At 36.8% G+C, this 25,296-nt stretch overlaps 2 protein-coding genes across 5 annotated transcripts in view; both read right to left on the reverse strand.

Annotated features, from left to right (window-relative positions):
- Positions 1-9,391, reverse strand: part of LOC106134098 (intermembrane lipid transfer protein Vps13) — a 68,924-nt gene extending 59,533 nt beyond the window's left edge. For 2 of the 3 annotated variants that reach the window (XM_060945529.1, XM_013334057.2), the window contains exons 1-5: positions 5,266-5,365; positions 4,153-4,322; positions 2,192-2,351; positions 1,098-1,338; positions 562-773 (exon numbers count right to left, since the gene is read on the reverse strand). In XM_060945529.1, the coding sequence (XP_060801512.1) occupies positions 562-773; positions 1,098-1,338; positions 2,192-2,351; positions 4,153-4,293 (754 nt within the window). In that variant the 5' untranslated portion in view covers positions 4,294-4,322; positions 5,266-5,365. Of the gene's footprint in view, positions 1-561; positions 774-1,097; positions 1,339-2,191; positions 2,352-4,152; positions 4,323-5,265; positions 5,366-9,327 lie in introns of those variants that run through there. The other variant, XM_060945528.1, reaches the window with a different exon arrangement.
- A 1,375-nt stretch (positions 9,392-10,766) lies between these two features.
- On the reverse strand, positions 10,767-24,851 carry LOC106134109 (putative transmembrane protein 183BP). Of its 2 annotated transcripts, XM_013334078.2 has the most exons (6): positions 24,447-24,851; positions 23,488-24,197; positions 16,614-16,667; positions 15,631-15,711; positions 14,746-14,985; positions 10,767-10,937 (listed from the first exon to the last, which is right to left on the reverse strand). In XM_013334078.2, exons 1-6 carry the CDS (start codon positions 24,514-24,516, stop codon positions 10,785-10,787), a joined length of 1,308 nt encoding a protein of 435 aa, XP_013189532.1. In that variant the 5' UTR covers positions 24,517-24,851; the 3' UTR covers positions 10,767-10,784. The 2 variants fall into 2 exon arrangements, with proteins under 2 accessions (XP_013189532.1, XP_013189533.1); XM_013334079.2 differs by lacking the exons at positions 10,767-10,937; positions 14,746-14,985; positions 15,631-15,711; positions 16,614-16,667 and adding an exon at positions 18,542-22,907 and having other exon boundaries at positions 24,447-24,833.
- Positions 24,852-25,296: the final 445 nt, after the last annotated feature.

Consider the following 25,296-nt stretch of genomic DNA (forward strand, 5'->3'; position numbering starts at 1 on the left):
ATTCAAGAGTCCTACAAGTTCTTAACTGAGAACACATAAATTACGCCACACTCCATGCCATCAACCAGCACACTTTATCGACCGCATTGACGAAACGTGGGCAATCTCGCATACTTTAAGCATACGAGACACTGAAAGAGACACCTAACTTTCTATTGGTGTACTTCTTTACATACCGACTACAGGATAATAATTAAACAGGCAGACTAACAGTTTCACACGTGACAGTCTAACGACAATCATTAACTAATATGAGACCATCGAAAGAATTTCTCGCAATCGCTGCAGACTCTAAAAAGGAAATTATTCCTAGCACTTTCAACAGCATCGTAAAATAATTAGGTAAATGCTGCTTTAATTTATATGTGTAAACTATTTATGTAATGTATTACAGTTACTTATTTTGTCAATTGCTATGTTGTCAACACACTAGCATAATTTATATGTTTTTTTGTTAAATTTTACGGCGCTATTTGTCTATTTAATATGTAATTCTTATCTTAAAAATGTTGTAATGACTGTTTGTGCCAAAATAAAGTAAAAAAAAAAAGAGATACTAACAAAACTCAAAGTCCTCATGATGCATAGAGAACTTGTTTAATCCAGTGAGCATGTAATGCTTCCAGTTGTAATACTGCATGGGCGTGATGTGGGCTGTCTCGTTGTCATCAAGCGCCGTGGCCGTGGGGTTCCAGTACAGAGAGAGAGATTCAACTCTCATCATTTGGTAGACAGTCGACGCATTGGGTGGGGTCACTGACGGTTTCCATTTGCTGAAAATATTAAGAGAGTTAGTTTGCCGTGTGGTTCCCGGCACCAATATAAAAAAAGACTAGGGCCACTCCATCTCTTTGTCAATCGATGTCGTAAAAGTCGACTAAAGAACCTTGGAATTTAATTGCGAGGCGATGGGCTAGCAACCTGTCACTCTATCCTATAGCCTATCAGTATTTTCAAGACTACTGGCTCCGTCTACCCCGCAAAGGGTATAGGCGTGATTGTATGTCATACGCGCACTTGCAAAGACTGCACAAAAAACAAAAGCCAGCTAACCAAAAATACTTAAAGAGAAAGAGTTTATTTAAAAAGAGACTCACCTATTCGTAGTTTCAATTGAAAGACTCTGCAAACACAGACCACAAGCTAAAGGTCCATCCTTCGAGCTGATGGAGTCCTCATACCTCACGTGGACATTCCTCACGTAAATCTGGAGGTTATTCACGATAGCCGTGAACAAGTGCTCGAAGAAGTTCTGGGGACCTTTCATGATCTCACTCTCGGCTTCTAAGTCCTGTAGAATCTTTCTTTTGGCCGCCCGCATGAGGCGTTTCTCCCTTTCTGTTGTAATTAAAATTATAAGGTAATTTAGGAATTCCGTGTCTTTTGAATATAACTACATCTGATCATATACCAAAGATTGAAATTGATTGATTGACGGACCCAGGCCAATCAGAAAAATTCGTTTCCCGTTATTATTTGGCCGGGTTTAGAACCCGGGACCTCAGGTGTCATAGACACGTTTACTTCTGCTGCGCCATAGAAACCGTCTTATTTTAAAGATAAGTGACAAAAAAAAACATCTAATAACATAAAAATATATAGAGTAAAAGGTGGATGGCTGCTTCCTGAATAAACCAAAACCAGTTACACGACATGGTTATCTTGGGTTCCTCACTTCTTAAAATTATCGAAGACTGATAGTAGGACCACTCATTGTGACGCATTGTATGTGGAGGGTTCAGTCACGGCTTCGAGTCGCGGAGTCGTTTCGTGTAAAAACCTGACTCACCCAATCCAGGGTCATGGTCCAAAGGCGCACCCATCTCATCTCCATAGAGGTCACCAACACCAGAATAAAGAAGATGAATGGTAACATAGACTCTTCTGCTAAAGCATTCCGTAAGTTACGACCACTCGCCGTGTGGTTCCCGGCACCAATAAAAAAAAATAGGACCACTCCATCTCGTTCCCATCGATGTCGTAAAAGGCGATTAAGGGATAGGCTTAAAACTTGGGATTCTTTTTTATGCGATGGGCGGGCGACCTATCACTATTTGAATCTCAATTCCATCATAAAACCAAACAGCTGAACGTGGCCTATCGGTCTTTTCAAGACTGTTGGCTGTCTACCCCGCAAGGGATATAGACGTGATTATTATGTATGTATGTATGTATGTGTACGTCCACTCGCCTGGATCAAAATGTCTGTTTGATATAGCGGGCCCCACGAGCACCAGCACATCCTCAATGTGCACTATGACCGGCTGGGTGTACAGTCCGGACCAGGGGATCTGCAGACTTATCCGGCCTATCGTGCCTATCTTCACGTCAATTGGTAAGTCCAGCTCATACTGCAAAAGAGACAATTCATCAGGAACAGTTTCCATTCATTTGTTTATTTAAATAAAAATAAATGTACAAAAGGCGGCCTTAATGCCGTCTGGCATTCTTTGCACAATAAAAATTTAGATAACCTTTTTTTTAATCTACATTTTTTTTTTGTAATAACGGACTTAATGCCTTTTGGCATTCTGTACCAGTCAACCGGGTGACCAAACAGAAAAACTTTAAGTTGAATTCATTCAGCTGAGCGAAAGGCGACTAAGGGATAGTCTTTAAACTTGGCATTCCTTTTGTAGGCGATGTGCTAGCAACCTGTCACTTTTTGAATCTCAATTCCATCATAAAGCCATACAGCTGAACGTGGCCTTTCAGTTTTTTTAAGACTGCTGGCTCTGTCAAGCCAGCAAGGGATGTAGACGTGACTATATGTTTGTTGCTGAGGTTAATAGAGTTTGGTGGGGGGATTATAACAAATCAGTCCATATAGTTATCTAAGCTTATGACGACCAAAAGTATAAGGTTTTTCTGCTTGCTGTAAAGAGTTCTAAGTATATTTGTGGCATCTACCTTCAAATAAATGTTTGTTAATACACAAATGACGAGCTTAACTTTGAATATGTGGATTAAAAGAACAACTGTTTACAAAAAAGGTAAACAAGTTCAATATCCATTGTAACATTTTCCATAAATACTGAAATTCCTAAGGCGACCTCACGCGAAGGTTGAGTAAACAAGAAAATCACTTGTAAACACAACATAACAGAATGCTTTGAAACGAATATTTAACATATTTTTTTGTTAAGAATGCCTTTTACAATGTGAGTAAGAACTGGTAATAATAACTGATACTTTTACGTACATTTTTACACATAAAATTTCGCCTCTTTCCCGGAGGGGTAGGCAGAGACCACATCTTTCCGCTTGCAACGATCCCTGAATACTTCTATCGCTCCATCCACATTCATAACTCTTTTAATACAAGCTCGTTGGTTTCGGGTACTTTTGACCTGACCTTTTACCAGAACATCTACGATTTAATCTTGGTACGTGCTTTTACGGTGACTTAAAACATCGTAAGATTACCAGCAATTTTTGTGTGTACGATCATGGTTTAAGCTTGTCACGAACACATGATGCCAGGGCTTCGAGGGTCAAGTCTTTATCGTGATCTTAAGCAGATCCTGTTGTTCCTAAACAGACATAACACCCGTAGGCTTACAAACCTGGGATTCATTTTTTAGGCGATGGGCTAGCAACCTGTCACTAATTGAATCTCAATTCTATCATTAAGCCAAAAAGCTGAACGTGGCCATTCAGTCTTTTCAAGACTGTTGGCTCTGTCTACCCCGCAAGGGATATAAACGTGACCATATGTATGTATGTATGTATGTATGTAACACCCGGAACAAACACCTTTGACTTTCGATGACTTTCTTACCAATACCTCAGGCTTTAGCTTCAGATCTTCAGATGAGGTTAACATTCCCGGAGATCCAAACGTTGAGATTCTCCGTGTCTAGGTCTTCAACGTACTAACCCAGCAGCTGGTTCGGGATGCCGGCTATCACGCCTTTGAACCTCTTGTCATGATCTGTACCTCTTTGAAGCCTTAAATGAAGAGCAACCAAAATTACCTGAATTCCTACTCCTGAAATGCGATCTAGGTGAACCAAGGGAGCTCCTCGTGGATTAGGGAACCAAAACTAATGGCAGCATAATGATTCTCCCTATCCTGGCTCTTCTGTCTTCTCTGGTCCAATATGTTACAGAAAAACTACTCCTGAGGGAATCTTCCTTAAAGTCTCTTACCAGCGCCTCAGGCTTGAGCTTCAGGTCAGTGAGGTTGACATTCCCGGAGAAGATCCCAACGTTGAGATTCTCCGTGTCCAGATCTTGCACGTATTTGCCCAGCAGCCGGTTCAGGATGCCGGCCACCGCGCCCTCGAACATCTTGGTGAGATGTAGGAACTATTGTTGAGCTGCGGAAGAAATTAATAAATGAGGTCACGTGTTTATCTCTTATAGGGTTGACAGAGTCTTGATAAGACTGAGAGTCCATGTTGGTCAATTAAACTACAGTGTGATTTCTGGAACGTTATCAAAGGACAATTCAACTGTTTCCTGTGGATTTAGTATAATATCTATAAGATATACAGGGTGACATTTAAAACAACTGCATCCTTTTAAACATAGACTATACCCATGCTTCTGAGCCGTTTGAGCATATTTTTATTTAAATTAAACGTCATCATTTTCACATTTAAAAAACCCTCAAAACGTCACACGCTTTTTAAAGACCAATACTAAAAAAAGAAATTAAAACTAAACATGTAAATAAATGTGTGAAAAATAAATTATTTTTCTAGTATCAAGATCAAGTAAAGTACAGAGTTGTCGAGATCGCTCAACTGAATGAATTGTGTCGTTGACCTCTGAATCTTACGCGTCGCTTTTCCGCCGGCCGGGGTGATATGACGTATTTAGGATCGTGGATTTTGATACTTTTATTTTATTTCGTACTTTCATAAATATGAACCGATATTTTTCTTTTGACGTTTTTAAATATCCTTTAGATGAGTACACTTAACAGTTAAATTTATGCAGTTGAATTAAAAATCACCCTGTATATAATAAAAGAACACTGGTCTGGAATCCAAGAAAAAACATAGTGTGCACTTGGTGTGGTTTTCTTTCGCAGACTGTACCTGAATGTCAATTAGTAACTTCAATTGGAAACCAATGGCCTTTTTTATGATATTATTACCATGTTCCTAGTTTTCTCACAGTAAATCCAGTAGTCTTCCACGATAAATGGTCTATTCAACATAAAATTAATTTTTCAATGCGAACCGGTAATTCCTGAGATTAGCGCGTTCAAACAAACAAACTCTTCAGCTTTATAATATTAGTATAGATACTAACCATAAAATGTAGACGCAAATTGAACACACAAAAGACAAATTAGTATTACTTATATTAATCACGATGCGGACCACAGGAATCGTAAACAAAACTATCTGAGTAACACGTTGTTATTAAATTGTTATCAACGTTATCATGATAACGTATCTTTGGACACGAATGTGTCTAGCCAACCATGATGTTTACAGCAAAGGTTTACTTATTATACATGTGTCATTGAATGGCACTTTAGAATACATACATACATACATATAATCACGTCTATATCCCTTGCGGGGTAGACAGAGCCAACAGTCCTGAGCGGACTGATAGGCCACGTTCAGCTATTTGGCTTTAAGATAGAATTGAGATTCGAATAGTGACAAGTTGCTAGCCTATCGCCTAAAAAAAGAAACTCAAGTTTGTAAGCCTATCCCTTAGTCGCCTTTTACGACATCCATGGGAAAGAGATGGAGAGGTCCTATTCTTTTTTGTATTGGTGCCGGGAACCACACGGCACTTTAGAATAGGATCACTCTTACTCTTTCTAGAAGATGTCGTAGCGACTAAGGGAAAAAGCACTTGGGTGCACCACATCTAGCCTAAACATGTGTAAGGGTTATACTAAACACACATACATAAATAAATATAGCTTTATGAAGATTTAGACAGGACAAATATTTTTTATTTTTTGTCGTCGACTAAGGCAAAAGTATTTCCATACGACCATAGTATTAGCCGACCAACTTTAAAATAAAACAGTTGAACCACGTTCAACGTTCGTTCACGTCCCTTCGGCCTTTTTACTTATTTTATTTTCTGTCTACCCCGTAGGGGATATAAACGTGGTAATATGGTATGTATGCATATCTCCTAACGAATGCGTCTTCTGTGTCACTTATAACCCTTTTCACAAATATACCCACATTTTGTAAAAAAAAAAAGAAAGAAAAGAAAATTCAAAACACATTAAAAATACCAAAATGAACGTGCTTGAGAACCTCCTATTATTCGAAGTAGGTTGAAAACTCATAACAGGATGTTTCATTTGCATGCAAATGTTTTCTGCTCGGAAAAATAGACTTAATGAATGTTCAGAGTCGGGTGACGATCGACAATGGCGCGGATTACACTCTTTTTTTTATAAATAAATATATACGGGACAAATTACACAGATTGAGTTAGCCTCGAAGTAAGTTCGAGACTTGTGTTACGAGATACTCTTGTAAGTAATGAAGCCCACAGAGCTGTGAACTACCGCCCGGGTTCTTCTTAGCTCTGTGGTGAACGATTTAAGTTCAAAACACGTCCTTAACGCATGCCTTATAAGTAGGTACGTTGTTGACCTACTATAAAATCAACAAATCTACCTCTCATGTGACTCCTTGACTTCCGTCACCTTTTCAGGGGAACTTGGCTTATAATGAACTAGCTGTGCCCGCTTCGTCCGCGTGGAAAACCTATCGTAACTTAACAATCAATCCGGGATGTAAAGTCATGAGAATAAAAGCCTATATGTTTTTCTGGATCTTCAGCTACCTACATACCAAATTTAATCGTAATCGGTTCAGTAGTTTTTGCGTGAAAGAGTAACAAACATCCATACTTACAACAAACTTTCGCATTTATAATAATACTAGAGGCCGCCCGCGACTTCGTCCGCATGGAAACCCTATCAATCCCGCGGGAACTCAGGGATAAAAAGTAGCCTATGTGTTATTCTGGGTCTTCAGCTACCTACATACCAAATTTCATGGTAATCGGTTCAGTAGTTTTTGCGTGAAAGAGTAACAAACATCCATACAAACTTTCGCCTTTATAATAGTAGTAGGACTAGAGGCCGCCCGCGACTTCGTCCGCATGGAAACCCTATCAATCCCGCGGAAACTCTGGGATAAAAAGTAGCCTATGTGTTATTCTGGGTCTTCAGCTACCTACATACCAAATTTCATGGTAATCGGTTCAGTAGTTTTTGCGTGCAAGAGTAACAAACATCCATACATCCATAGAAACTTTCGCCTTTATAATAGTAGTAGGATATATACGGGACAAATTACACAGATTGAGTTAGCCTCGAAGTAAGTTCGAGACTTGTGTTACGAGATACTCTTGTAAGTAATGAAGCCCACAGAGCTGTGAACTACCGCCCGGGTTCTTCTTAGCTCTGTGGTGAACGATTTAAGTTCAAAACACGTCCTTAACGCATGCCTTATAAGTAGGTACGTTGTTGACCTACTATAAAAACAACAAATCTACCTCTCATGTGACTCCTTGACTTCCGTCACCTTTTCAGGGGAACTTGGCTTATAATGAACTAGCTGTGCCCGCTTCGTCCGCGTGGAAAAACTATCGTAACTTAACAATCAATCCCGCGGGAACTCCGGGATGTAAAGAATAATAAATTGATGAATTTTAGGTGTTCACAAGGAAAATTTAGGACAAGATATACCTATGCAAAACTAGGAAAAGCCGCTAGTTTTTCCCTTAGACATAAAAGACACAGTTCCATCGAAATCGAAGAATCGGCGATTGCGTCGAGGATATAAATCTCCATTCTCTATAATTGCTCATTTATCTTACTTTAAAGTCTACCTTTGATAAATCTCGTGCTCCCAACTTTTACAAAACAAAGTCACGTACCATAACTACACATACACATATCATTACGTCTACATCCCCCGCGGGGTAGACAGAGCCGCCCGGCTTAATGATAGAATTGTGATTCAAATAGTGAAAATAGTTTAATAGGAGAACCCAAAACAGAAGTGGATTGGCAGCAAAAATATTATAGGCGTTTGAAGCAGTGTTATGGGAAATGCTAGAACTATTGAAGGAAACTTAAATATGGTCTAGACTCTACATAAAATATAAGATATGGTAGCCAAAAAACGAGAGCGTCGGTGGTCCAATCGGTAAGGTGTCCGGTTAAAATGCGTGATGCACACAAAGGCACAGGTTCAAATCCCAACTCGGCCATGTACCAATGACTATTTTCAAAGTTATGTTTAAATAGTAATCGACGCTCTTACGGTGAGGGTAAACATCGTGAGGAACCTTGCACATTCAGGCCACTGGATAACCATGAATAGAATAGAATAGATTTATTTTCAAAATTGGATACAAGGTATCACTTATTGACGTCACATCACTTAAATCTAATTATAACTACTACCGCTTCCAAAGCGCATGTGTAGAAGAAGCGGCGGAACAAACTACACTGCAGCATTTTCATCGGACGTCAATGTACAAATATAAATCTCTTAAATCTAAATCATGGACGAATACACATTGTCTACATTAAAAAACATGAATGAATGTAGAACTAGTTATTTCAATACGAATTCGATATTTCGTCAAATAAATAAAGATAAAATAAAATATGTACACACTGTACAAATTATGTCAACATCATGTCAAAAATGCACAAGCATTAAGAGGCCATTATGTCAAGCTCGGGCCACATAAGTTTATCATTAATATAATCCTCCGTGCTGTAATAGGCTTTCCTACAAAGCTCATCTTTAATGTACTTTTTGAATTTGATGCATGGATCAGATGGGAGTCGTTTCGTGTAAAAACCTGACTCACACAATCTAGGATTTATGGACAAAAGCACACCCCGGGCTCCTGGCCAGAGAGGAGAGGATGCAAAAGGGTAGGTAGTCGAGAAAAAAGGACGTGATGATAAGATGTAGTCTAAGATACCAAAACAATCTTCTCTTCAGAGTAAGATCTTATTGGTTTCATTAAAAGGTCACGAGGCAGGCGCAAAACTTAAGTAATTGAAACTTAATCGTATCGTGCTATAAATAGAAAACCTTTGTATCAAGGGCATATCCTTCATATTGAATTCCGAGATGAAGGGCACGCATGAAGAATGATTCATAAGGCCGCCGCTTTTAAACAGTTACCAGGTCATTATATAGATTTCTAGAACTAGATTTAAAGTACATTTATTCCAATTTAGTATCAACTTATTGGATCTCTGTGCTACAATAAAATTAAAAAAAAAATAATAAAAAATTTACGATAAAAAAAAATGAATAAAGTCGTCAATACAAATGAGTTCAAAAAAAAAATTACCTAAAATTCACATGGTTTTCCCCAGCTGCAGTGGAGATATTCGCGCGTGACGTCAAGCCGTGGGCCGCACTTAGTACTGGCTGGTTTGACAGGTGTCATGGTGTCGCGCATGCGCGTTCCTGGAGCATGCGCCTTGACCCGACCCTGCGGCTGGCCAAGCCCTGTTCACATTTACAGACGCCATGGAAGTTTCCAGAGAAAAAGTTTGAGGTCTTATTAACCTTTCTGCAACTCTGAAATGTTTCAGAGTTGAAGTTGTAACAAATTACTTTTAGTTTTTAGGGTTCGAAACTCTGTGAATTAAAAGTAACCTTAGTTACTTAAAATATTGTCGCAAATGGGTGCAACATTTAATTTTCCTAACACTTACTCAAACCGTATCAAGTGTATTTGGACGATTTAAACTTTCTTACCCAAAGCATTCTTCAGTGCCAAAAAATGTCAGCAGATAAGTAATTTAAACAATTATTCAACTTTATAAGATGTATTTGAATAAATAAATCTTTTCGTCCAGTCAGTGCGAACACAGGGTCGTAGTCACAGAAACGTTTTCCAGTGGGCGGCGTTCGATAAACTGCGTCGTTTCACTTTAAAATCCTAAGGAAAATACACCATTACTTCTTCCTCTTCTTCTTTACAAAACTCTCTGACGTATGGGCAACGAGGCTGTTGTCAGCTTATTCGACCGGTGAGACGGAGGACGGTCAAAAATAATACCTATGTACAGTCATCGGCACCTACCCAAACTCACTGCAAAATCGTATTTATTACCACGTCATAGAGTTCCAAGCAGGGTACCCTAATGTGCGGTTGACTGTGCAAATGTTGCTTATCACTAAGGGGTATGAAAAATTGGCCGATTCTCAGACCTACTCAATATGCTCACAAAATTTCATGACAATCGGTCAAGCCGTTTCGGAGAAGTAAAGGAACGAACATTGTGATACGAGAATTTTATATACATATAAGATTTGCATCTCCTGTATGTTGTAAAAATTTAATCACAGATCATGACCATGAGCAATGAATGAACTTGGAACACTAGCTGAAACTGCTTATTCCCTTAATCGCTTCTACGGAGCGATATTCCACTCTGCCGGAAATAGCACACCTTTGCCCTCTCTATATCAATTACAACAGAACATACTGACCACTTCTATTCTAAGTTTGGATAGTAGTGAGGTTGACGTTGTTGAGAAAACGCTGCAGTGCAGTTTGTTACCGCTCCTTCTGCACTGACGCTTTGAAAGCGGCAGTAAACTTAGTTTTAAGTTGTTTATTTGACGTCGACCAATGTTGTGAAGCCAAAAGATATGGCAAATTATTAAGTAATATGAAGTATCCCATAATAATGAATTTATTTTTTTTAATTTTTAACCAAAATCATGATCCCCCTTATCGATTAGCCGCATTCGGGTTAAAAGAAACAAATTCACTATTAAATATTTTATTAGATTCTAACCAGAAGTGGGGGGTGTGGCGTAGCAAGCGTTACAAGAGCCGATGGGTATGGCCGGGGCGTAGCACTCCTCAGGGCAGGCGGGGCAGGCCTCCACCTGCGTCTTCGTCGCCTGACACGCTTCCGAATGCTGCCATTGGCGGCCCGCGTTCTGGAACGTTCGAAATTTGAAAATAGATAATTCAAACGCCATTCTAAAATTCTTATTATAAACTTCAAAAAGATTTCAGTTCATCGGAAATTCATTTTTTTTTTTATTTTTCCTCCTGGCGTGTACTGGGTTGCTTAAATACCCGTAGTGCGCCTTTGACCATGGGTGATCAGATATACGACACCTGCCTGATGTCCGCAAACTTTGCAGGGAAACCTAACCAATATTGTGAAGTTGACGTTGTTGAAGAAAATGCTGCAGTGCAGTTTGTTACCGCTTCTTCTGCACTGACGCCTTGGAAGCGGCAGTAAACTTAGTTGTAAGTAATTTATTTGACGTCAACCAATGTTGTTAAACCATACGTTTTGACAATTATTAAGCGATATGAAGTATCCTATAATCTATATCTATACATATAATAAATCTGTAGAAGGGTCAATTCTGTACATTGAAAATATTGAAAAAATAAATAGCAGGGGGTGTTACTGGATCGATACCAAACACAAATATGTGATTAAAAAAATTTTTGTCTGTCTGTCTGTATGTTCAGGCATCACGTGAAAACTAACGGTTCGATTTTGATGAAACTTGGTAGAATTGTACCTTATTATCCTGGGAATAAAATAGGATACTTTTTATCCTGGAAAAATACGAAGAAAAAAAAATCTTAATTTTTCAGTTTATCCATAGACGTTGTTCTGTAGAACCGCGAACACACGTTACGTTACCCGCAGTGGATTCAGCGCCGTATCCTGTAGCGCCGAAAGTCGGATTTAGCTTGAACCGTTTGCGGCACACGCGGGCCGCTACTAATTACTATGAAAAAAATACTTTATTCCGGTCAATCTAGACATTCGAAGCTACATTAATTCCCATCAAGCTGAAAATGAGTATAATTGTTTAAAACACAATCAAAAGCATTATTTCAAAATTCCCCATGATTCCGGTTTAAGGAAAAAAAATTACTCCAGGTCAAAGGTAAAAAATGGGTGTTTCGCGATTTTCTTCAAAACGTTAATTTTTTCAAATCGGAAAATTACCTCAGACATAAATTGTAGATCATAAAGTTATCTATAAAAAGGTATGAATATTTTTTTTTCAATAAACCTACCGTTTCTGAGATATAACGATGCAAAAAGTTGCAAGCGTCATAATAATATGCACACGTTTCCACGCCACCTCTGAGGTAGTGTACTATTAGCGCCTTTTTTTAACAGTTTTATTATCAAACTTGAAAAAGTCTGAAATAGGTTAGAATAAACACGTGTTTTCACTACGCAGTGGCACTCAAGACAAACTTTCGCATTTATTATTAAAAAAAATTAGAATAACCCTGAGTGAAGAAAATCATCTTAGGACAATAATAGAGATTACAATTAAATCAAATTAAAACTAAAACTACTTATAAAAAGAAAGAAAAAAGATGACCACAAACTAAAATTTAATTTATAAATTGTACATACCCTGCATAGTATCAACATGCGGGAGTGTGCCCAGAAGGCTGGCAGCATTGCCAATTTGAATGGCAATGCTGATTCTCTGAGCTAAATAATTTCCAGCCCTCCGGTCAAGAGATACCTCAATCAGCTTTTTCGACAATTGTCAGAAAAGCTGATGGGCAGATAGGCCCCCGGTCCCAGAGTTTCTACCCCAAAAGGTTCACAAGTATAGGTATTACCGATACCTACATATTTGCGCCTTTTGAGGTGTTTTGCCTCATTTGAAGCAGAACCGGCCTTAGATTTAGTAACCTGAAGATGAGACGGCGCAAGTGTGTCGACACAAGTAGCATCCCACACCAAAGGCCGCCCCAATCTCCAGGGTACCAAAGTCATACCATCCGGTCTCTTGCCATCATCCCGAGCCAGACCGTTTGGTTCTAGAACGACTGGAACATGGATGGTGGCAAGAGCACGGAGGATTATATTATTTAGGGCGGCATGGCGCCCTAAACGGCCGGCACTCCTAGGGCGTGATAGGCCCTGGTGTCCATAGCCGTCAACGGTATCCCCGCAAGGACTACTTTTATTAAAGACTAGCGGCCCGCCCCGGCTTCGCACGGGTGGACATATTTTTGTGTTTTATATTTTGAAATAAATTTATTTCAAAACAAATTTATGCCTATGTCACTTTTGAAGGTCTATTCTATATCTGTCCCTGTGTATCCTGTATAATTTTATCAAAATCGGACCAGTAGTTTTTGAGTTTATTCCACACAAACATACAAAAATACAAATCTTTCCTCTTTATTATTAGTGTGGACTAACGGTATTTCATGTGTTGAGCATTCTGTGATAAAGCAGGTATACGATCCTAGCCACGTACACAATTACACAGAGAGACAGATGTTGTCTCAAGGTTTCACTATAGTATAAATGATGGGACTGGGTTTCATTATACTTATGTATATTTTATATTTTGAATTCAAGTTAAAATTACCGACAGAACAATATTTTTACTTATATTACTGCTACACAGAGTATATACGAGACGTGCTTATGCATATTATGACGCTTGCAACTTTTTGCATTGTGTTTTAAACAATTATACTCATTTTCAGCTTGATGGGAATTAATGTAGCTTCATTCTTATTTTTTGGTCTAAATTGACGGGACTACTTACTACGGAATGCGAACTCAACAGCAGTAGCTCAATAGAGGGATCTCCTTAATTATTATAGGCCTAGCCGTAAATGGGTCCAATAGATATTTATAAGATGTCATTGTCAGCGTTACTCAAAATGGAGAAATAAACCATCCACGCGATGACCAACATCCGCGCGGACGGAGTCGCGGGGGGAAGCTAGTAATGAATAAAAATTTTGAATTTGAATTTGATTTTGAAAACATATTGGATCAAGGTTACATGAATCCAGTTGGCTGAATGGTCAGGTTTCCTGATTTCCCTCACCGTAAGACCAGTTTTTATCTCTCAATTATTCCGTTCATCTTGAGTGAATCATAAGCATCTGAAAATAATATAGTTTTCTCTGCTAACGATATTTTCACGGGCACAGTATTTTTCCGGACTGAGAAATTTAACTAACTGCGAATTTTGAAGAAGTGTATAAAGCGTGAAGAATTGACAATCTAACTCATTTTCACATTAATAATTTTAAGTTAAGCTGGGATTAAATATTGCCTGAGAGTTATATGTACTCTCATGAAAATTTCCATGAAACCTTCAACCTCATTTATAACTAACTAAATAATCACTTCAATGGCTACCGCGTCCAGGGTCAGGATCCATAGATATTTCAGTCGTAGTATTACGTAGTTGACAGATTTTGTTTTATCAAATTATGTAAATCCTGAAAATTTGACGAAACGCGTTGCTTGAAATAATTTTATTTTCTCGTCATCTAAGTTACATAAATAATGTGCCTTTTACGACATCCATGGGAAAGAGATGAAGTGTTTCTTTTCTTTTTTCTATGGTGCCGGGAACCACTCGGCACGACGTTATTTATGTTTGTATGTATGTAAAACTTACCAACATACATAGGTACATACATATAATCACGTCTATATCCCTTGCGGGTTAGACAGAGCCAACAGTCTCATAAAGACTGTAAGGTTCAGCTTCAGCCAAAAAGGCTTAAGGATAGAATTGCGATTCCAATAGTGACAGGTTGGTAGCCTAACGCCTAAAAGTAGAATCCCAAGATTATAAGCCTATCCCTTAGTTGCCTTTTACGACATCCATGAGTAAGAGATGGAGTGGTCCTATTCTTTTTTTTAATGGTGCCGGGAACCACACGGCACGGCACACCAACAATAAGTTAATATATAACCAGTTCAAAACTCACCTTAAGAAAACTTGCAAAGATACAATGACTCAGGTCATAAGCCGGGCAGTCCAAATGTATTCCTTGGGGCAGCAGATTTCCAGACAGACACGTGCTCTTCAACGCTTGGACTGCTGCGTGGAACCCTGGGTTCTCCTTCGCGTACTGGTCAAAGTACGCTTCTACATTCTTCTTGTTAATCTTCTGGGTCCTTTCTTCGAGCCAACCCGCGCTTTTTAGCGTGCACGTGTATTTGTTGCACTGTAACAACATACATACATATGATCACGTCTATATCCCTTACGGGGTAGACAGAGCCAACAGTCTTGAAAAGACTGATAGGCCACGTTCAGCTGTTTGGCTTAATGATAGAATTGAGATTTAAATAGTGACAGGTTGCTAGCCCATCGCCTAAAAGAAGAATCCCAAGTTTATAAGCCTATCCCTTAGTCTGTAACCCTTACACTGTAACAACATACTAATATATCTTAAATCTTTATCAGTACTATTTATAAATAATACAGGTATTAAACGCGCACGTAACGTACCTTTTATTTTACATAAATATGGTCACTGACTGATAGGCCACGGCCTTAAGATAGAATTGAGATTCAAATAGTTAGTTTGCTAGCCCATCACCTGAAAAATGAATCCCAAAAGTGTTAGCCTATCCCTTAGTCGCCTTTTACGACACGACATCGACAGGGAAAGAGATGCAGTGGTCCTATTCTTTTTGTAATGGTGCCGGGAACCACACGGCACATATTGTTATTACTACTTGAATATATGTATATTCTCAATTCCATAAAGCCATAAAGCTGAACGTGGCCGATCAGTTTTATCAAGACTGTTGGTTGTCTACCCCGCAAGGGCGACGTGACTATATGTATGTATTTTTATACTTACAACAGCCTGAGCTTCCTCCCTGGTGCACTGAGATGACAGTTCTTTGGCCACTAACTGGGGATTCCCCATGCACGGCAGCGCCTTCCAACAGGAGAAACAAGTCATCATCACGTCAAGGTGAAGGGAGAAGATGGTGAAAGTAATTACAGGAAGCGTAGAATAACTAACCATTTCTCAGTAAATATGGCTTTATTCAATAAAATTATGCAGTATGACTTTGAACACGTGACAGAACTGAAATGTTCGTTTTATGATAAAAGGTGTAAAAGCTAATGTGGAGTTTGCATATCACCACAGGAAGCGACTTCCGCTGTCCCTGGAACCCCTGTGATAATTGTTAAAGTATTCCCTCTTTCGCCCCTTACGACATTCAAGGGGAAAATTTGTGATACTATTCAGTGCTAGAAACCATAGAGGTTGTAGACGACAAAGAAATTCTAAATGACAGTTTGCTAGTTGCTGCTTATGTAAATTTAAATTATAATGTGATACTAAGTAGGTACCTTTATGTTTAAGTTAGTATGTATACTAATATTATAAAGCTGAAGGGTTTGTTTGAACGCGCTAATCTCAGGAATTACTGGTTCGAATTGAAAAATTATTTTAGTGTTGAATAGAACATTTATCGAGGAAGGCTTCAGGCTATATAACATCACGCTGCAACTATTAGGAGCGAAGAAATAATGGAAAATGTTAAAAAAAAAACCGGGGAAAATTATTCATCCTAGAGGGCTGCAATGATGCCCAAAATAATTATTCTACGCGGACGAACTCGCAGGCACAGCTAGTACATAATAAATGTTTGCAACATCCGAAAGGGTAAATATGAAGATCTGGTTTAGATACATATCAATTTAAAACCTTGTTGTACTTATATTATGCAAATAAAAAATTGGAAAATTTTAATTTGAACAATACAGCCTTGATCTTTATTTATTAAATACTAGTAAAACTATATTAGGTAATACTACTCAGATACTTACATTGTCTGGGATTTTAGTACAAAAAACTGGCTTGGAAGTTTGCCCATGGCACGCCTGGAAAATTGAATAGTCGGATATCATCTATAATACATTTCCAAAAAAAAATATCCATCTATCCATATGATCACGAATGTTTCCCACGCCACGTTCAGCTGTAGGAATGGCCTAATGATAGAAATGAGATTCAAATAGTGATAGTGGTTGCTAGCTAGAGTTTCTCATTTCTCGACCATTTTTATTTCTCGGAGCACGAGAATTCCCGACAACTGTTTCCCGGGAATTCTCGGGTTGTCGAGAAATATGGATTTTTTTTAAATGTGTGGGATTTAACAATAAAACTACGCTTTTTACGCAATATTAAACACAACATTTATTAATCAAAAACATTAACTATAGAAAACTTTAATCAAGCGAACAAAATAAACTCTAGTGAGATCTTTTAATCATTAGGTCTACAAACAATTAGGATTAAATAGTCTTTTTCTTTGGAAAAAACAAATAAAATATCTTCTAAAAACAATGTCATCCATTATGGCACCATAACAAAACTTAGTTAGTACCTCACATTACTAAATAATACACAACAGTACTAAATAATTTACTTTAGTCTCTGTCTGTACATACTACAAACTTTTCTTTTCAATTAGGTATAAAAAATAACAATCAGACTAACTTAACAATTACGAGTAAGGTACCTACCTTAATTTAGTCTTTGTATGAATCAACCATTAAATATTTGTTATAAATGGACAGTCTTATCAGTAAACATCAGTCAGAACCTAATTAATAATCCTATTCTAATCATGTCAATACAATAAAAACTTAGATCTTTACATACTAAATAATTTACTTTAGTCTGTGTACCACAAACTTTTTAATTATGTAACATAAAAGGATAATTTTTCAATTAGGTATTAAAATAATCAGACTAGCTTAATAGTGTACCTTAGTTAAGTCCTTGCAATAAATATGCCCACTAACTTGTCTATTTACTAAGGAAATAAGCCTTTAAAAACAAAAGAGCATTTATAGCATCATCTGACAATCGGTTTCGTATTTTTGTCACAAAGTTTCCAGACAAGGAGAAAACCCGTTCGTTTTCTGTCGACGTAGGCTTTGCTGTTATAACAGCTTTATACAGAATTTCAAGATTTGGTGTTCTTTTGCCAGTGGATTCATATAACTGAAACTCCCGAAACCGCGCGGTAGAGTCGTGTGCACGTGCAAGCGCGTTATTAAGTTTTTAATAATTATTACTGAATTTCTCGATTTCTCGACTTCTCGACCACTGTTTTCTCGTCTCGAATAAGGCAATATTTCCCGGGAATTCTCGGTTCGAGAATTCTCGCAGAGAAACCCTATTGCTAGCCCATCGCCTATAAGAATCCCAAGTTTATGAGCCTTTCCCTTAGTCGCCTTTTACTACATCCATGTGAAAGAGATGGAGTGGTCTTATTATTTTTTATATTGGTGCAGGGAACCACACAAACACGGCAAAAAAAAGATACTTATTAGAAAGTTCAACCACTTACCAAGTTCAATAACTTAACATCTCAAATTCAAACTCAAAAATATTTGCATAACTGTGTAGAAATGTGGTAAAAAAATACATTTAACAGTATCAACAGTTTGTCCCTTCAAGCATGAAATATTTTTTATCATTGATAATACTTACTAATGTTAGTATATCGTGTGAAAATAATAAGACAAAAAAAAATTAGTTTAACAATAACATTACATGGAACATTACTAAGATGATTTACAGCAAGTGGGATATTTTTAAGTAAATACTTTTAAGCTTATTTCAGATTCTAGTCGATTCTACACCAAAAAAATAATTTTCCTAAAACTGTATTAGATATCAATTTCAAACAAATAAACAACTCACCACAGCGGCCAACAAGAAAACAATACAAAATAAAAACATTACGACTCCAAACTTTAATGTTTATCCGTCGAGATCCACTAGCCGTCTAAACTTATCTCGTTACGGTGACATCATTCGGGGGTCATTATATCTTGGTAGAGGTCAGTCTATATTTGTTATGTATACATAAATAATAAATGTTTTCTCGTGTGGGTATAAAACAGATACTGCGCAGGATTGACTGATATGTTACGCCTAACTGTACTTACCCTAACACTGTGACGCAAGTCTCAAGATAAACTGGAAGACAAGGAACTTATTACATACATATAATCACGTCTTTATCCTATGCGGGGTATCAAGACTGTTGGCTCTGTCTACCCCGCAAGGGATATAGACGTGACCATATGTATGTATATATTGTATTTTCTTATAGTGTCTTCTTACAACGCCTACGCCACATTTTTTATTTATTTGAACAAACATTGCTGTAAACTTAACTGCTACAGTGTGAGAAAAACCTTATATTATCGATTTAAACGAAAATAAATAAGGTGCCTGTCAACAAAACATAACATTATAGAATTAAACACAAAAATGATAAAAAATATAATCAATTTATTATCACAAGTAGCTTTGTCTTTCAATGAACACGATGATAGTTTGATCATAAAAAATGTATATAAAATAAGTGGCGGTTCTAATTTGTAAACACAAAAAGGAAAAATCTGTTGCTGCAAAAAATGTTTTAGTAATACATACATTAGGGTGTCCCTTAAATTTCAAGTTCGATATTTTTTTACGCATACCTTCTTAAAAGTTTCGTAATAACCCTATATTGTCTAGAAAAAAATATTAGTTCAATTTATAAACGATAACCCGTGCCGACTTGCTATTTAAACTTTTCTATACAAGTTGCGCAACGTACTGCGCTGTGACTTGTAACTACCAGTTTTATTTGCCATTTCCTAAGTAATTTTTTAAAACTATTAGTGCTCCATTTTTAGGGCTTAACATGTCGGTGGAATAACGGGTGATAAACAAAATATTTTTCTTATCGGATTGCTAGCTACCAAATAAATGGTGCAAAATTACCATTTAATCGACAAGAGTTCTCACAGTCCTATTTTACAATATTCGTTAGGTTAAATTGACTGTTAGTGAAATTGCAAATTTTGTGATTAAAGAGTGCATCATATAGTGGGAAAATGCAAGAATTCTAACAAGGGTATTTCCGAACTGCGTGAAGAAACATCATCATCAGTATCATGTTTGGAGAAAGTTGCAAAAAAATTGTAAGAAAACTCAGGTAACGTTTCAGAGCCGTGAGAGCAATTCGAAATTAAGCTTGATAATTTGTTTGATATGCTGATGCTTTTGAGAGAATGAAAATAGAGGGACATAAATATTTTTTAATGAAACAGAGAGTTCCAGGTCGCCCGGGATGCTTAGGTGGTGTAGATTAAAAAATTGGCGGAAAAAAAAGGAAGATCTAGACAACGACGGTTGGAAGAAGAGGCAAGAATTGTAAGACAAAGAGAATCACTAGTTGTTGCATCTACTTCCACCATAAATTCCTTAGAAAGTCTAGAAGATTCAGACGAAGAACAGATCTTGAATTCTATACTCAGCTTGCCGGATGTTCAAATGTACTTACAGTGGCGCCCAAAGCACATGTTAAAAGAGTACGAAAACGTTGACGCAACAACATCTTAAGCTTTAAGCAAGTCCAGCCATCACTTGTAGTATTTATGTGAAGAGACAGTCATTCTTTACTATGTGATGATGAAGTTTATAACCAAACTAAGAAGAAAATTATTGCCAACTTCAACAAGGACAAAAACTCAGATTTTAGCAAACGCTATGACCCGTCGAAGGAAAAACTGACTCAAAAGTTATTTTGTAATTTAAATAAACATTTTGTTATTTTTTTTAAATTGTTGTTGAATTTTTTATTTTATTTATTTCTACTTTTTGCAGACAAAACACTGGATGATTTCGTATCGGAAAAGAGCACACAATTTTTATCGCGACTGCAGATCGACAACAGTTTTCTAAAGAAAGTTGCATCTTCTTGGAATAACAATTCTGCTTTTCTGGAAGCTAAAAAAAGTTATTTGAGAGTTGTAAATGATACTGCTGAAAGGGCTGTTAAATAATTGCAAGATTATAACGGACTTATCACGGTTGAAGAAGAACAATAACAGTTCTTACTGTGCTGTGTCCAGGAACATAGAAAATTGTATCCGGACTGTAAAAAAACTACTCTAAAATGAAGTTACCCTGAGTGATTGTTATTAATTTATGTTTTTAATTAAAGATTCATGTTCTATTAATTTATTTTTTATTTTCATTCACTTCATCCATTGCATTTATAGTGATTTTACAGCAGACCGAAATTTTAGAAGGAAACACGTTTTTTACTAAACTTTGAAGCTCGGTCAGCACTGGTTGTAGTTATGCTAGATTGATAAAATTTTATATTTAAGTATCTTATAGCATTAGTAAAAAATATAGAGGGTATGCATTTCAAAATTCCAAAAAAAATTTTTTTTTGTCTTATAAGGGACACCCTAACATACATACATACATATGGTCACGTCTATATAACTGCTCCAGTGTGAGAAAAACCTTATACTTATTATCAATTTAAACGAAAATAAATAAGGTGCCTGTCAACAAAACATAACATTATAGAATGAAACACAAAAAAGTAAAAAAATAACAAGTAGCTTTGTCTTTCAACGAACATATTATAACGAACTCAACTTATATCTAGAAACTCAAATAAATGAACTTTAACTCAAGGTCTGCCTCTGTGGTGCAGTGGCAACATGCTTGCTGCCGACTCACAAAGTTCCGGATTTGATACCTGATGATGTCAATATCGTTGTCAAACTATCGTAAAGAAATGTATATAAAATAAGTGGCCGTTCTAATTTATAAACGAAAAAAAGAAAAATATCTGCTGCTGCAAAAAATGTTTTAGTAATTCATGCAGTATTTTTTTTTAAAAGAGAGAAAATTAGGTTGGCATGTTTTCTCGCATTTATACTTAATTAGCAACTGGGCAGGGGCTTTTAAGGTTCCTTAATAAACAAACAACCCTTATAGGTTTAAGTAGCGCTACTTAAAATTACTACACACATCTCTTTCGTATTCTCCACGGATGTCGTAAAAGGCGACTAAGGGATTATTAGGACTTTAGGCGATGGGCTAGCAACCTGTCACTATTTGAATCTCAATTATACACTAAGCCAAACAGCTGAGCGTGGCCTATCAGTCTTTTCAAGACTGGTGGCTCTGTCTACCCCGCTATGGATATAGATGTGATCATATGTATTTAAACTTATAATAAAAAATAAACAATATTAGGTACACAAATACCTAAACAAAAACCGAAAAGAAACAGTGGTAACAATAAGTGTTAACCACATTTGATGAAGATCTACATACATACATATTATACATACATACATATAATCGTGTGTCAAAGTGAAAAAACTGTTTTCAACCAATGGAATTGTTCATTATCCTATCATAACGTAACAATCAATCCCGCGGGAACTCCGGGATAAAAAGTTGATAAAAACTATGCGTTACTCTGGGTCTTCAGCGACCTACATACCAAATTTCATCGTAATCGGTTCAGTAGTTTTTGCGTGAAATAGTAACAAACACTCACAAACTTTCGCATTTATAGTATTAGTAAGATATACTTCACTAAAATATGCACATTTACGCAATTAACGTGTTGATATACAGAGCAAAAAATTTGTTTCATAATTGTTATACCAAAAACTCCTACAAATAAAATTATATAATCTCAAATGATATAATAATTATATTATACCAATTAAGCAACAGCATCATGCTCCCTAAAAAGTGGAATTTGTCAAGGGAACTAAAAGAATACACTGTTAGTTTAAAATACCATGATGGATTATATCTTATCTATATGACTGATACAAAAGAAACAAGTCTTTTATCATACAACGACACAAACTAACTTCTATCGCTTGTTTTACTGTTTGCAACCCCCAAAATTCAAAAATATATTCCCCATTTTATGGGAAATTTTGTTTAAACAGGTCCTTACCAAAAATACTTTACAAATAATCTCCATCTGTTATATTAAAGAAATCTTTCTTCAAAACTGGCAACGATTCCTCATCCCTCACATTGGAAGGGAGAGTATTATCAAAATGTGGATACCTCGGATGCCACCAATTATATACGGAAATCTTTGTAACTGTGTCCAACACTACGGTACATTCCGGTAATATGTTCTTGGAAACATTGTGGGTACCGGAGTTGAATCCCAAATGGACCCTGTGGTGCTGGAAGCCTTGCGAGAGGACCACGCTGACAGATGACAAAGTCATTCCCATCAATGGCGGCACATCGTAGAAGCTCTGACAAGTCACCTGTAAGTTTGATGTATGCTATCAAAAACTGGCTACTGTTAAATAGAATAAATATGTGTGAAATATATATATCTATATGCACTAGCTGTGCGTCTGCGTGGAATAGTTGTTTGGGCATCATTGAAGCCCTCAAGGATGAATAATTTCCCCCGATTTTATTCACATTCTCCATTATCTATTTGCTCTTAATAGTTGCAGCGTGATGATATTAGCCTAAAGCCTTCCTCGACAAATGATGAATGTGTGGATGAAATGAGACATATATGCAATAATTCTGAAGACGAATGTCTACCTACTAACCCAGGAATGAATGATTTTATGTTCAAATTCAAAATTTATAACATATCTTTTGGTTTCACAACATTGTTTGAAGTTAAATACATAACTTAAAACAAAATTTAGTGCTGCTTCCAAAGCATCATTGCAGAAAAAGCAGTAACAAACTACACTGCAGCATTTTCTTCAGTAACATATGTACATGTGTCAGTCAGAGTCAGAAAAAAAAAGCCAGATTATGACATAGGATTTTACATGGACACATTTTTTTAAGGGATAGAAAAAGATGATGAATTTTAATCACCTGTAAAACTTGGCAGTCTTCCTCTGGGTTGGCATCCACCTTCCCGAGCTCCTCCAAAAAGTCCACCTCCCACCTCCCTGCAGTTTTAGTCACAAATGATTTCTTGAATTTAAAATACACGTACCAATACGTAGGACCCTCAGAGAACCACACGTTTACACATCTCCGCTTTACCAGGTCATGAGGTTTACTGTCTTGTGTTGCCTCATGCATGACTCTTTTAAAAAATAAATTATATGTATGAAATAATGCCCGAATCACTCTCTGACGTAGTCCATAAACCGTATAACTATTCTCGATTCGTAACTTCTCTGGCAACCGTGGACGATTCTCACAATATTGTTTGTACAAGCCTTTCCAAAACTTCTCAGTTTTAGTGATCGCATACGTAGACCTGTTGATGCCAGCAAAATGGCCAACATCTTCAGGCTTTATATACGGTGATAAGTGATACCACACTATTTCGGGGTAAACGAGTCCAGGTCTATCATCAATGCTTGCCTCTGATTTGGAACGATTACGCTTTTTTTTGTAAACAAAGCTTTTGGTACCATCTGGATTAAATTCCTCCACAATCTCGTGGTCAGTGCTATCAGAATTCATTTGGTCCCATGTCATCTCAGACTTTATTATTTCAGGGCCTACTCCTGTGAATTTCTTTAATTTGGATACAACTTTGGGTGCATCTGCACTGTCGCTAATAGTCACATCTGTAAATTGAAAAGAAACATATTTTTATAGAAAACAATTTTTTATTTTTTTTCATGATAACACATTGACTAATAAGGATGCTTTGGCACAATTTCTTTTGACTGTCTGGAGTGGATTAAAGTATTACCTTAAGCAATAATTTAAAAAATAAATACAGCAATCCATAAAACAAGACTGATGAAGATGTTTCATTAAATGTTGAAATAATCCAAAACAAAACATGAAAAGTAGTAAAAGGTACTTTTTACCTTTAGGGACGAGTTTACGTTCACGTTTGCGTTCGCTATTTCGTTCACGTTTGCTTTTTTTCATCGGCATTATTTTAGATTAGACAAAAAACAATTGTTTCCCGCCTCAGCCGGTGAGCCTGCTAGGTTGCGTAGAGTTCAAGGGAGAAGAGATTGGGGAATAAATAACTGGACACTATTATACATATATTATGTACATAATAAATACTTATGCAAAACTATGATCAATTTAGATCCCTAAACCCAAATAGCACTAGCTTATCAAAAAAAGCAACTATTATGAATCTGTTTATCAAAACTTTACATCAATCACGAAAATCAACAAAAACTTCCCCTTCCAGCAACTTCAACCAAAAACTTTAGATCGGGAAAATACCAAAATGTCAAAACATAATTTGACTTCTTACAAATGTAAAAAGTACTAGCAAAGGAAATTTGCTTCAGTTTCTTCTTTTAGGAAAAAAATTTAAAATCATAATTCCTTTGCTAAATTAAATTTTGGCAGTAATTTTAATGATGATATTATTTCTTCATAATTATTTTACATTATTCCTTTTATTGTTTTATATTACCTTACCGATTTAAAATTTTAATTTAAAAAATCATTCATGAATTGTCATTTTATCCATGGCTTGATGTTTCTAGCAGCGACCTCTGTGGAGACTCTATGAAGTTATTATAGAATAAAAAATAAATTATAGAATGTTCTTCATCTCTTGTACCTTGGACGTCGTTAAAGGCGACTAAGGAATAGGGGTAATAAACTAGGGGTTCTTCTTTTAGGCCATGAGCTAGCAACCTGTTACTGTTTAAATCTCAATTCTATTATTAAGCTATACAGTGGAACGTG

This window comes from Amyelois transitella, chromosome 8, assembly GCF_032362555.1.
Source record: "Amyelois transitella isolate CPQ chromosome 8, ilAmyTran1.1, whole genome shotgun sequence".
NCBI lineage: Eukaryota > Metazoa > Arthropoda > Insecta > Lepidoptera > Pyralidae > Amyelois > Amyelois transitella.

Excerpts from the sequence above, each read along its gene's own strand:
- LOC106134109 (XM_013334078.2), bottom strand. The coding sequence starts at position 24,516 with ATGCCGATGAAAAAAAGCAAACGTGAACGAAATAGCGAACGCAAACGT. Across the intron at positions 15,712-16,613 it reads GTACTAAAATCCCAGACAAT|GCGCTGCCGTGCATGGGGAA; the intron begins GTAAGTATCTGA and ends TCCTGTTGGAAG. Across the intron at positions 10,938-14,745 it reads TCTTTGCAAGTTTTCTTAAG|AACGCGGGCCGCCAATGGCA; the intron begins GTGAGTTTTGAA and ends CGAACGTTCCAG.